This window comes from Delphinus delphis, chromosome 7 (assembly GCF_949987515.2).
Source record: "Delphinus delphis chromosome 7, mDelDel1.2, whole genome shotgun sequence".
Taxonomy (NCBI): Eukaryota; Metazoa; Chordata; class Mammalia; order Artiodactyla; family Delphinidae; genus Delphinus; species Delphinus delphis.
In genome coordinates, this window is record NC_082689.1 from 109,537,798 (window position 1) to 109,550,063 (window position 12,266).

The following is a 12,266-nucleotide window of genomic DNA, read 5'->3' on the forward strand; positions in this document are numbered from 1 at the left end:
GAGCCGCGAGGCTGTGCAGGAATTGCCCAGGTCTGGAACCAGGCGGAGCTGGGCCAGACCCTCTGCATTCACAGAGCCAGCCTGGACGTCACAGCGGAGGCCGGAGCACAGCCTACTCCTGGCCCTGTGGGGACACCAGAGCATGTCCCACAGGTTTCAGGGAACAGAATGACAGTGGAGGGAAATGCACATTATTTTATAAGCCAGGACAACAGGAAAATGCTACCCATCGTCATTAGGCCCGCCAGTGATCGCATCCTGCTTTCAGAGGTGTTAAGTGGTGAGCTCGTGTCTCCAGACTGATGCAATTTGGCAGTACACACTCGAGAACATTCGACCTTGGAAAGGTTTGATCAAGGAGCATTGTCCAAGGCCAGCATTGCACAAAAACACACGCTACTCTTGGCCCGGGGCTTGGGCTCTTGTTTTCTCTTGCATCCATCATTTTAATACATGTATTTTAAAACTGTATACATTTACTATAATGCTTACAGTGTACAGTATAAAACATTCAAAAAAAGCATATAAAACCGATACAAACACTGAAAATGTAGAATGGTGAGGTAAAGCATTCGCTCCTCACCCTGGTGCATCATCTGTGCGCCCCACTTGGGGGGCCCCACCCCTAGACAGGAGGTTTGCCCTGTCTTACTTGGCTCTGGGTCCCCAGTGTCTAGCTGGGCACCTGCACACGTAGGCACTTGGGGAACCTGTGCTAGATGAATGAATGAGCGATTGGATGAATGTAGCCCTGCCCACCTGCGGGACCTCGGCAGAAGCCCTCACTGTGCCATGGGTCAGCTGTGCCCCAGGCCAAGCTCCCCAGCCCCCCACCTGTGCCCTGTGCTTTTGCCTGCAGTCTGCAGACTCCAGCAAGCGGCCCTCCACCTTGGCGGGCCAGTTCAAGCAGTCCCTGGACCAGCTGATGAAAATCCTGACCAACCGCCAGCCCTACTTCATCCGCTGCATCAAACCCAATGAGTACAAGAAGCCACTGGTAATGCGGGGAGGGAGAAGGCCTCTACTGGATGAGTCTGATGGCATCTGGGGTCATGTCACTCACTCCCCGCACGAGTGTCTGGGCAGCTTTAGAGCTAACTGCCCCCATTTTACAGATGTGGGTACTGAGGCAAGGTGACCAGTCTATGCCATTTGAAGGTCTGTGACCTTCAGGGCTTTGGATCACCCGGACCTCAACTGTCTCAGCCCTGCCATTCGCCTGCCATTGGCCAGGTGTGTTGCTTCTCTGAGCCTCAGTTTTCTCTTCCTTAAATTCAGGACCTGCCTACCTGCAGGCGGCAGCAAGGATTGCACATGACGTTTTTGCCACATCTGCATACGTAAACCACACTCCATAAGGGGCAGCAACCAGTACTGTGATTTTAGAGACTGACACCAACTGCTGGTCACCGAGACCTGAGGCCATGCAGCCCTTGGAAGGCGGCTTTATCTGCTTATGTGTGGGGCGGGGCGAGAGCCTGCTGCCTGCCCAGCCCCTGACACGTGGGCTTGGGAATCCCACCCAGAGGCTGCAAATACAGGACTCCAGAAACTCGGAGATGCCATCTGAGAGGAGATAACATGATTAAAAAAAAAAAATCTTAAGAAAAGAAATAATATTACATTAAATGGGGTGCCTTTTTGAAAAGTATAAAATCATATGAAATTCAGGCTGGCCCAGGAGATCCAAAGTGTGTCTTCCTTAAAGGCACAATGCACAGATGTTAGAGAGTAACTGTGCTCCCAGAGGTCCTCTACCCACGCCCACAGGTGGGGGCCTGAGGGTCATTCTCAGGTCTTGTGGGTGCCCCCGGCTGAGACATTTCTGGGAGTTGGTAGCTGCTGTGCGGGTGTAGGGGAACCCAGGCTGAGGGGCCAGGAAGGCTCAAGGTAGGAACCCTGGCTCAGCCACTCAGGAGCGTGGCCCTGAGCCTCAGGCAGCTGGTCTCTAAGTTGGAGCTGAGTGCCACACCAGGTAGGGCTGTTGTAAAGATTAAAGGCAAAGCACAGGCCCACCGGAAATAATACATGGGAGCTAAGGAGTTGCCCAGAACTAACTACTGTGCGGCCCTAGATGCCACAGGCAGTTGCCTCTGTGGCCCTCTGTGTTTCCAGGTGTTGGTGGGCTTGCCGGATTGGAGGGCTTGCCCCTAGTCCCCAGACACTCCTGGTTGGAGGTGGAGGGGGGCTCTCGAGGGTCCCAGGCATGCAGAGTCTTGGGGCCATGGCTGAGACCCCATACCCCTGTGCAAAGCATCGTGGCCAAGCTCCTGTCCAAATACCCATCTCTGGAGGATGGACAGACTAAGTTTAGAATATTTTCTGACTCAAAGTAGGAAAGGTACTTATTCCTTCCACTAGAGTGTGAGAGGCACGATGGAGGCCCAGCCCGAAGGACTGCAGGGGCACCGGTCACCCCGACACAGGCAAAGCCAGAAGGAAGCCGTGTTCTTTGGCACCGTTGCTTGGGGGCGCTTCAAAAAATGTTAAATGTGGCATATATGCAAAAACACTTCGATACTCCTCATACTTTGCATATTCTGAAAATGCGGGAAGCATCTGGTGTTCTTGTGGATGTCCCAGTTCGTATGTTATCGACTGTTGAGCTCCTCGGAAAATACTTCCAGGACTTTGCAGCGACTTCAACCAAATATCTCCCTTCAAAACAGAACGTTCATGAAACCAAGCGTTTGCTTGGTTCTCCTGCATCTGGTGGACAGCCGAAGGGTTGGTGGCAGGGAGGTCCGGAAGGGGGAGGCCCGCGCCATCAGCCCCTCTCCTCTGCGCCCGCAGCTCTTCAACCGGGAGCTATGCATCTGGCAGCTGCGCTACTCAGGCATGATGGAGACGGTGCACATCCGCAAGTCCGGATTCCCCATCCGCTACTCGTTCGAGGAGTTCTCGCAGAGGTTCTGCGTCCTGCTGCCCAGCGCCGCGCGCAGGGAGGTGTGTGTCCCCGCAGCCCGGCACACGGGCCCCGAGAGGCGGCGTGCGCATCCGCAGAACCCAGCCGCCTCTGGGCGCCCACACGGCCGCCGTTCCAAGCGGGCTGCCCACCTGATGCCCAGGGCCCCTCCCTGGACTCCAAGCTTTGAAATGACCCCCGTTCCTGCTTCCCTTCTCTAGACGAGGCTAGCGGCTGAATATGTTCCTTCTAGGAGCATCCGCAGTTAAAAGCAAACACTCTCTTTTACGTGGCAGAATGTCACAGAGATGATAAGTGGCCAGGGAGCAGGACACTTCCTGCTTCCTAGCCTTCCCCGAACACTCAGCCATCCTGAAGTTTGGGCTGCCTGTGTCCAACGGCCACACTGAGGCCCCAGGCCCTACAAGGTGTGGTGGCCTCTTGGGCCCCTGGGCCCCACCCTTGATCCAGGGTGCCCAGTGCCTGTGCCCCTGCCCAGGAGCCCCTGACGGCGCCCTCTGTGGGAGCAGAAGGACCCCGCTCCCTAGGAAGCCCCCGAGGAGGGACCTCAGGCTCCGGCGTGACTCCACAGAGCCAGTCCTGTTTCTCTTCGGCAGCTTCGGGGCAAGTTTCGCCAGATGACCCTGCGCATCGCCGAAAGCAGGCTGGGCACAGACAAAGACTGGAAAATGGGAAAGACCAAAATTTTCCTGAAGGTGAGACCCTGAACGTGCTGGTCCTCAGCCTCCGGAAGCCTGTGTGGCTGGTCTGGTGCCCGTGGGCGCCTGCGCCGTGCGTGGCCCCTGCCCTCAAGAAAGCCACGCTAGGGAGGAAGGGAGGAGGGCGCCACGGGGAGAGCACGGCCGTGAAAGCCCGGGGGCTTCTCAGAGGAGGACATTTAGGGCAAGGCCTGAGGAGAAGGAGGGACTGCCTCCAAGCCACCGCGGGAGAGCAAGAAGGAGCTGAGGGAGGTCTCCCACTGTCCCGGAGCACAGCCCTTCAGGCCCGGGGCCACAGTCTGCAGTCAGACCTGGGGAAGCCCCGCCCCTGCCTCCCTGGAGAGGCGGGGCTTCAGGCAGGAGGCAGTGTGCCCCCTCCCCCCATGACAGCTCCTTGGCCGGCCAGTACAAGCAGCACCATCTCCCACCTCCCACCTCCCTCGCCATCAACTCACAGGGAAGCTCAAGGTCACGCAGAGCCACAGGGAGAGAACCTCTGTGTCTCCTAGCCTCACACGACTTGGGCAGGTCAGCAGGGCGAGAAAGAGAAGATCAGGGCTAGAATCAGGGCTCTGCCAGCCGGCCCCGCACCCCACCTCGTCCCCACTGCCCTTCCTGAGGCCTCCACTCTCTCCTCCTCCCCCGTAGAGCCTGCCCAAACGTCCTTGTCTGTCCTCCCAGCCCCAGCTCTCCAGTCGGTCTGTCCGTCTGTCCATGCGTTAGTCAGGTCTGCCTGTGCTGGGACTCTGGGGCTTGACAGGAAGGAAGAAGCAGAGGGGCTTCAGACCCCACTGGGGAGGTGAGGCTGGCAGAGGGAAGAGGTCTGGAGAGTCCCAGGGCCGCTGCCCAGGAGGGTGCGGTATGGAGAGGGGGGTCAGCGTGGATGGATGGCCAAGGAGGAGAGGTGAGTGCCCGCCCCTCCATCCCTCCCCCTCCCTGGCTGCTCCCTGAGGCCACAGTCGGGGGTCTAGTCCATCTCTGTGTCCCCAGGGCCCACCCAGGCACACGCAGAGACCCAGTGCTTGCTTGATGCAAGACTGATGGGGGCAGGAAGGGCCACCAAGCCCCTGGCCTCTGCTCATCACTTACCAAAGGGCCGTGCTGCGCTCTACTCTGCAAAAACAGTCCCTTCCTTCTGGGCCCGGGATCCAGGGGGAGCAGGGAGGTGGGCCAGGGAAAGTCACCGCTCAGGGATGAATACGGCTCATGACCTCAACACTCTGAATTCTATGCAAAGGCTGGAATTCATGTTTATATGGAAACAAGCATGCATCTGTATTACAGCTGAAGGAGCGTTGCACATGAATTTGGGGAAATAAAATACAGCTTTGGGGAAATGTTTTGCCCCCTCTTGGGTTCTCCAGAGCAGAAGTGAAATTTCCCAGATCGAATCAACAGAAGAAAGAACTAAAATGGGAAGTTCTTGGATTGGGGCTGGGGATGTAGCTGCGGTTCTCTGCTCTGAGCCACATCGGTGGCAGCATGAGGGCCCCTGCCCCTGCCCGCCCTCCTAGGAGCCCCCCTTCCCCTGCCCGCCCTCCTAGGAGCCGTGTGGGAAGAGTCTGAGACACCCTGACTTCTGGCTGCAGGTGGGCGAGTAGGGGTGAGGCAGGGCAGCTGCATGATGAGATCTCTCCCATCCCAGGAAAACCAGGAAACCCTGCTGGCGGTACAGAGGAGCCAGGCCCTGGACAAGGCTGCAGTCAGCATCCAGAGAGTCCTGCGGGGCTACAGATACAGGTGCCTGCCCTGCCCCCTCCCAGCCCATACACCCACCCACCATGTACCCCCCAAGGGCCACATGTTCCCGCTGGTCCCCCTCTCGGGGTAACCGAGGCAGAAGCACTGTCGGGACCTCCTGACCAGGGACGCTGCAGCCTGTGTTGCCCAGAGAATTCTAATACATTATTTGAATCTTTGGGGTGGAGGGCAAACTCCACCACGGAAGCAAGAGCCCAGTGAAGCGTCAGCTCTGGTTTCGACTATATCTCGGCGTTCTCCTTCAGTTGTCTTAGAGAATGTATGGGTTTGGTTTTATGAGGTGGCTGGTTTTGGAGAGAAGGAAAGAACTGTCTTTGACTCAGTTCCCTGGTCAGTAAGAAGATAACGCTTGAATTTCAGTGCAGGTTCAGTAAATCAGCCATATTACCGCCTCCCTCCCCCTCACCACGTCCAGGGGGCTCAGCAGGTCCCATGGTGCCATTCCCTGCTATCCTGTCGGCCTGTTGCCAACCATAGGAAGGCCTGGAAACCCAGATAGGACAAAATGCGAGAAAGTGGCTGAGCCACGGGAATAGCGGCCATGGGCACCAGCAAGCAGGGTCATGAGGCGGGGAGGTGTGGCTTAGAAGGCCATACAGGTTCAGGATTCCCCAGTGGTCTCCACTGCCATTGTTGGGGGTGAGCTCATTACTACCCATCAAGGATGACTTCCTACACAACCCAGGTGAGGGTGGATGTCTAGGCTTTCCACTGGGAATCTTCTGGTGTAGGTGGGGGAACCACAGTTGTTTACATGGTGTTTCACTGGAGTAGACTTGGTTATTATCTAAAAGTTTTCTGCCTTGCTAAACTGCCCCTTTCTTGATCCTTTCGGTAGAGAGAAGCCTTTTCTTGGGGTCTTTCTGGTCTGTGCCCCTTGTCATTTCTGGATTGCCTACTTCTTCAACTCCTAGTCTGGGGTATGTGAGGCAAAAAGAAATCCAGAGAAGTTACCACCGTGTCTGAGATCCTTAGCTGGTCTTCCTTCTTCTCTCCATCTTTCAGAGTCTTCTTAATGTTTCTTTTATATAATGTCTAGGGGGTTTTAGTTGTAGTTAACAGGAGGAGTAAGGGAAAGTATGTCTACTCCGTCTTCCCAGAAGTGATCACCATTGGTAATTAATGGTGTTCTTGCTGTTCTGGCCAATGCAATTTGACAAGAAATTTAAAGAAAATATAGAAATCAGGGTTCTTCAACTCCAACATTATTGACATTTTGCTTGGATAACTTTTTGTTATAGGGGGCTGTCCTGGGCCCCTGGGCGGGATGTTTAGCAACATCTGAACTCTACTCCCTAGATGCCAGTAGCATCCTCCTCCCCAACCCCCGGTCATGGCAACCAAAAATGTGTCTAGACATTGCCAAATGTGCCTGGGGGGCAGAATCACCCCCAGTTGAGAACCACTGGTATAAATATTAGAAAGGAAACAAATTCTCTTCATTTTTAGATAACTCAGTTGTTTACTTTGGCTTTATATTAGAATCATCATGTGAGTGTGTGTGTGTGTGTGTGTGTGTGTGTGTGTGTACACGCACCAAAAAATATTGAATAGACAGATATACAAATATATATTGTCCACCCATCAACAAAGATTCTGACTTAATTGGACTGGACGGCACCCAGGCATCAATAAATATTGAAGTTCTCCAGATGATTTTTTTCTTGTTCTTTTTTGTTTGTTTGTTTTGGTTTTTGGTTTTTGTCCCCCAGTTTTATTGAGATATAATTGACTTACAGTACTGTACAGGTTTAAGGTGTACCACATAATGATCTGACTTATACATATCATGAAACGGTTACCACAATAAGTTTAGTGAACATCCACCATCGCATACAGATGCAGAAACAAAAGAAAACAATATTTTTTTCCTTGTGATGGAAATCCTTCTTAGGGTTTACTCTTTTAATAACTTTTATATATACCATAGAGCAGTGCTAACTATAGTCATCATGTTGTACATTACATCCCTAGTACTTAATCTTATAACTGGAAGTTTGAACATTTTGACCACCTTCATCCAATTCCCCCTCCCCCAGCTCCCCGAAGATGATTTTTAATATGATTGAGATCTACTGTCCTAAACCTAAGAAAATACCCTGAAAAATTATTAGAAGTGTTAAGAAAACTCAGTTAAGTGTGGGAGAAAAGGTACATCCCTATGCACCTCTGACTCCCCAGAGGCGAGGTTTCAGGTTACCTCCTCCAGTTTTCAGCCCTCGTTCCTCCGTGTGGAGGGAGCAGTCTGCTGGAGCTTGCCAGGCTGCCTGGGTCTGGGGGCAGCCCTCTGCTTTGACCTGCCCCCAGAGAGGAGCTCTGGTCCTGAGACTTCTGACCTGATTTCTGGTAAACCCCTGGGCTGGTGGCCAGAGGAGGGGGCAGAGTCTGACAACGAAGAAAAAGTTGGAAATGGGTTTTATCCCTTCAGAGATCTTTGGGGGAAATGAGGAAATTTACTCTCCTCGCTCTAAAAACTGGACGGTCCTCGGGAATTCCCTGGAGGTCCAGTGGTTAGGACTCCTCGCTTCCACTTCAGGGGGCACAGATTCAATCCCTGGTTGGGGAACTAAGATCCCGCAAGCTGTGTGGCGTGGCCAAAAAAAATAAAGAAAAAAAAAAAGAAAAAAGATCAATTTAAATAAATAAATAAGAACTGAACTGTCCTCATTCACAAATTTAGTTGTTGGCAGTAGATTTTAAGTTCCTAACCTGTCTGTCTTTCAGCCTATAAAGGCTTCTGGAAAAGAAATATTGTAGGCATTCATTTCCTCTCTTCCTTCAAAATCAGTTTTTCCCCCCAAAGGCTTTAAAATGTCTGTGGTTGTTACCACTGACTTGCATTTCCGCTTGTAGGAAGGAGTTCCTAAGGCAGAGGCGGGCAGCTGTGACCCTCCAGGCCTGGTGGAGAGGCAACTACATCCGGAGGAACTTCAAGCTGGTAAGACACTCACGTGGGAGGCGGAGCCTGCAGGAGCAGCCGTCCAATTAGAAACGAATGTGGACGTTTGTTTGTGACTGTGAGAGCTGGGGCAGGAAGCATCCCACCAGCCACAGGCACGATCCAGACCTCAGCACCCCACACACTCTTCTTAGCATAGCGTCAGGTCACACAGTTTGCAGGTTTCAAAGCGTTCTCCTGCAGAATTGGGGGCATCTCCAGGGCTAGAATGAGATGACCTGCTCTGAAATTAGATGGTGGCTTTTTTTCCCAATTTCCAGGCAACAGAATAAGTTAATGGATTGATTATTTTCTGTTTCAAGCATTTTTTCCTCATTTTTTCCTCGACCCCAGGCACTGCTAACGAGTGTCTGCGCAACAAGCAAACCAGAGCAACCGTGTCCTGTGGGGCCTGTTTGACTGCTTGCCTTGGTCATGGCTGCGACTGTGATTGGGACATGCCGTGGTCACGTCAGCAAAACTGACCCACACCTGTCCTCATTCCGTGCTCACAAGGGCACATTGGCAACTGACATGGATGGAAAGGCTCCTTGGGGCCTGTTGCTCTGTGTGCGTCATTTTATTTTTTTTCCTAAATTTCTTAGGCGTAGTTTTTTTTTTAATACATTTATTTATTTTATTTATTTATTTTTGGCTGGGTTGGGTCTTCGTTGCTGCGCACGGGCTTTCTCCAGCCGTGGCTCGCGGGCTCTAGAGCGCCGGCTCAGTAGTTGTGGTGCACGGGCTTAGCTGCTCCGCGGCATGTGGGATCTTCCCGGACCGGGGCTCGAACCCGTGTCCCCTGCATTGGCAGGCGGATTCTTAACCACTGCGCCACCAGGGAAGTCCCCATTTTATTTATTATTAAGCCAACGCTGTATGCCGAGGAACCGAGGCATAGAGAAATTCATTTCCCCAAGAGCACGCAGTCAGTAAGCAGCAGAGCTGGAGTTGGGAGGTGTGTCTGTGTGACTTCCAAACCTGTAAGATGAAGCATGACCCCTCACACCTGGCAGCCGTTAGGCTGGTCTTTCAGAAGCCAACAGGAGCCATCCCAGAGGCTTAGGGACTGCTGTGACCTAGGGTGTGTTTGCAGCATAGAAGCAGGTACTCATAGTTTATCATTTCCTCTTTATTTTCAAGATCCCTGAGGGATTAGCTTGATGGAGCCGGCCATAGGCCTCCACACAGGTACTCCAGCTCCACACAAGCTGGCTGGACTTGGCGGCAGGTGTGAAAAGCAAGGCCTCTGGAATCGTATCACTCATGTGACACGCAAACCAGTTCTCTGTTACTGGTAGAACTCCCAGGAAACTACTTTATTATTGACACCATTTAAAAAGACTTCGTTAGCACTAATTTGATGCCAGGCTCTGTTCTAACTGCTTTACAAGTGTGACTAACTCATTTAATATGCTTGTACTCACAGGCACATACAATTTTAGCACTAGCGCTTATGCCGTAAAGCAGGTAACTGTAAAGCTAATTTGTGAGGACACCTTGCCCCTTGCTCTCTGTCCCCTCGGGAAGGCCTTTCTCTGCTCTGTGCCCTGCTGGGCCCAGGCCTCTCTGTGAGTGCCCGTCCTTCTTGCCTCCGCAGATCCTCCTGGGTTTTGAGCGTCTGCAGGCCATTACCCGGAGCCACCTGCTGGCAAAGCAGTACCAGGACATGCGGCAGAGGATGGTCCAGCTGCAAGCCCTCTGCAGGGGCTACCTGGTGCGCCAGCAGGTCCAGGCCAAGAGGAGGGCAGTGGTGGTCATCCAGGCGTACGCCAGGGGCGCAGCTGTCCGGCGGAACTTCCGGCGGCAGAAAGCCAATGTAGGTGGTCACTGCCCTCTCGGGCAGATGGGAGGTGGCTGGGCCCAGGTGAGGGAGGGTAGGCGGAAGGAATGGGCAGCAACATAGGGCTCTCGCCAGACACTTCTGCCCCCTCCAGGTCCAAAAATACCAAGAAATACCAAGAGGAGCCTTCAAGAGAGTCCTGGCAAGAGAGGTGGGAGGGCAGGGAACAGGGGAGCGGCGCCGAGATGCATATCCCTGCGTTTTGAAATTTCACCCTTGCGTGATCCCATTTCCTCCATTCGGAGAGCATCTGAGACTCTGCCTCACTCCTCAGAACTTGCTCATTTGGCAGTGGTGATAAGGAAAGAGGGCCTAGGATGAAGTCTTCCCCTGCTCCGTAGATGAAAATGGGTCCACGGGGCACAGTGCTAGTACAGTGGCCAGAGCAGGAAAGAGTGCAGAGCCCCAGACACGTCAGCAGCGTGTTCCTGCCCCCACGTGGCCCCGGACGGGCCACAGACCAGGGCAGGCCCAGGGCCCCCTCCCAGGGGAGCCTTGGTACTCTTTGTGAAGGGACCAGGTGGGCCTGAGTGGGTTTTGCAGCTAGGTTCTGGGGGTGTTCGGGCTTTGGCGTGGTACCCTGTGTGGACAAGCAAGCACCCCCCCTCTCGGGACCTCTAATTATCCGCTGGGAAAGGAGAAGCCCAGGCTGGTGGATCTCCAGTCCCTGTCGCTTTTAAAACCTAGGATTTTAGAGGGAAATGTATTGATTTGGACAAATATGGCAGGAGGGAGGAGGTTTATTTGGCTCCCGGGAGGGGCTTGCCCCAGCCGGGCCTGTGCTAACCGTGGCCCCCCCCGGGGTGTCTGTGCAGGAGCCGCTGGTCATCCCTGCTGCAGAGCAGAAAAGCCCAAGCGCCGTCCCCAGCAGGAAGCGTAAGTCCATCTACGACACTGTCACCGACACGGAGATGGTGGAACAGGTGTTCGGCTTCCTGCCTTCCCTGATGGGCGGGCCGGAAGGCCAGGCCACACCGCACGTCGAGGTAAGATAGGCTCTGCCGGCCCAGCAGCGAGGGGGGCTGTGTCTAGGGGCCAACCTCTAGGCTTTCCTGAAAAGCCAAGACTCAGCTCGGGGAGCCGATGGAGTAGGTAGGTGTTGAAGTGAGTTCTGCGGTCCTGGGCGAAGATGCAGGGAAAACAGGAGCTAGGGTCTCTGTGGTCAAACCCTTTCAAGTTGAGCAGGTTTCTTACCTGCAAGACTTCCTAGAGCCTTTACTGCGCGAATGTCATTGGACTTTCAATCGGGCAGCGTTTCCCGCGTGCGTTTGGCCCCCGTCACAGAGCACGTCACTGCCGCTCTGCAGTATGTGACCTGGGGACCCGAGGTAGAAAACGCACGGCAGGAGGAGGGTGTGTCTGATTTGGGGGCAGCTCCGGAGCTGTCCCGTTGACTCGCACCGCATCTTGCTCTGGGCCAGTGACCTAGGGGCCCCCCAAGGTGCTCCTGCCTCCCCCTCCCCCCGCCCAGGCTCCCCCCCCCACCAACACAAATCATCTGTGCAGTGTGGCCAGCCCGGCCCCCCTCCACTGGAGGAGCATTTGACAGAAGCAAGCAGGAAGCGGGTGGGGAGTGGGGGGTGTCTGGAGAGCCCAGGTCTGCAGGCAGAGGGTGCCAGATACCTGGGGCTTTCACACCGAGGCCTGCCCAGCACCCGGCAGCCCACCAGGGGCCCACCGAGGGTGAGGGTCGGGGAGGTCCCCAACACAAGGGGCAGTGGATAATTCTGCACCCCGTCAATAACCAGACAGACCCTTCTTGGGGCTCCCTGGCCCCCAAAGATGCACACGCTGCCAGGTCACATCTGAAAGGACAGCAGACCCTTGTCCCTCTCTCTCACTGGCACCCAGGATCTGGAAGAGAGGACCCAGCAGCTACCCGAGGTTGACCTGGACACGGTCCCCATGATGGAGGAGCCCGAGGAGGACGCAGATGGCCTGGCCGAGTACACCTTCCCCAAGTTCGCCGTGACCTACTTTCAGAAATCAGCCAGCCACACACACATCCGGCAGCCCCTCCGATACCCTCTGCTTTACCACGAGGAGGATGCCGACTGCTCGGTACCTGGTTCTCTGGTTTCTAGTGGCTCAGGCCTCCCC

At 54.4% G+C, this 12,266-nt stretch overlaps 1 protein-coding gene across 2 annotated transcripts in view; it reads left to right on the forward strand.

Moving 5' to 3' along the window:
• MYO7B (myosin VIIB) overlaps positions 1-12,266 on the forward strand; it is a 71,974-nt gene that overhangs the window by 33,377 nt on the left and 26,331 nt on the right. For both annotated transcript variants that reach the window (XM_060015739.1, XM_060015740.1), the window contains exons 15-22: positions 860-997; positions 2,794-2,946; positions 3,523-3,621; positions 5,270-5,364; positions 8,239-8,323; positions 9,924-10,142; positions 10,982-11,152; positions 12,018-12,227. In XM_060015739.1, the coding sequence (XP_059871722.1) occupies positions 860-997; positions 2,794-2,946; positions 3,523-3,621; positions 5,270-5,364; positions 8,239-8,323; positions 9,924-10,142; positions 10,982-11,152; positions 12,018-12,227 (1,170 nt within the window). The remainder of the gene's footprint in view (positions 1-859; positions 998-2,793; positions 2,947-3,522; positions 3,622-5,269; positions 5,365-8,238; positions 8,324-9,923; positions 10,143-10,981; positions 11,153-12,017; positions 12,228-12,266) is intronic.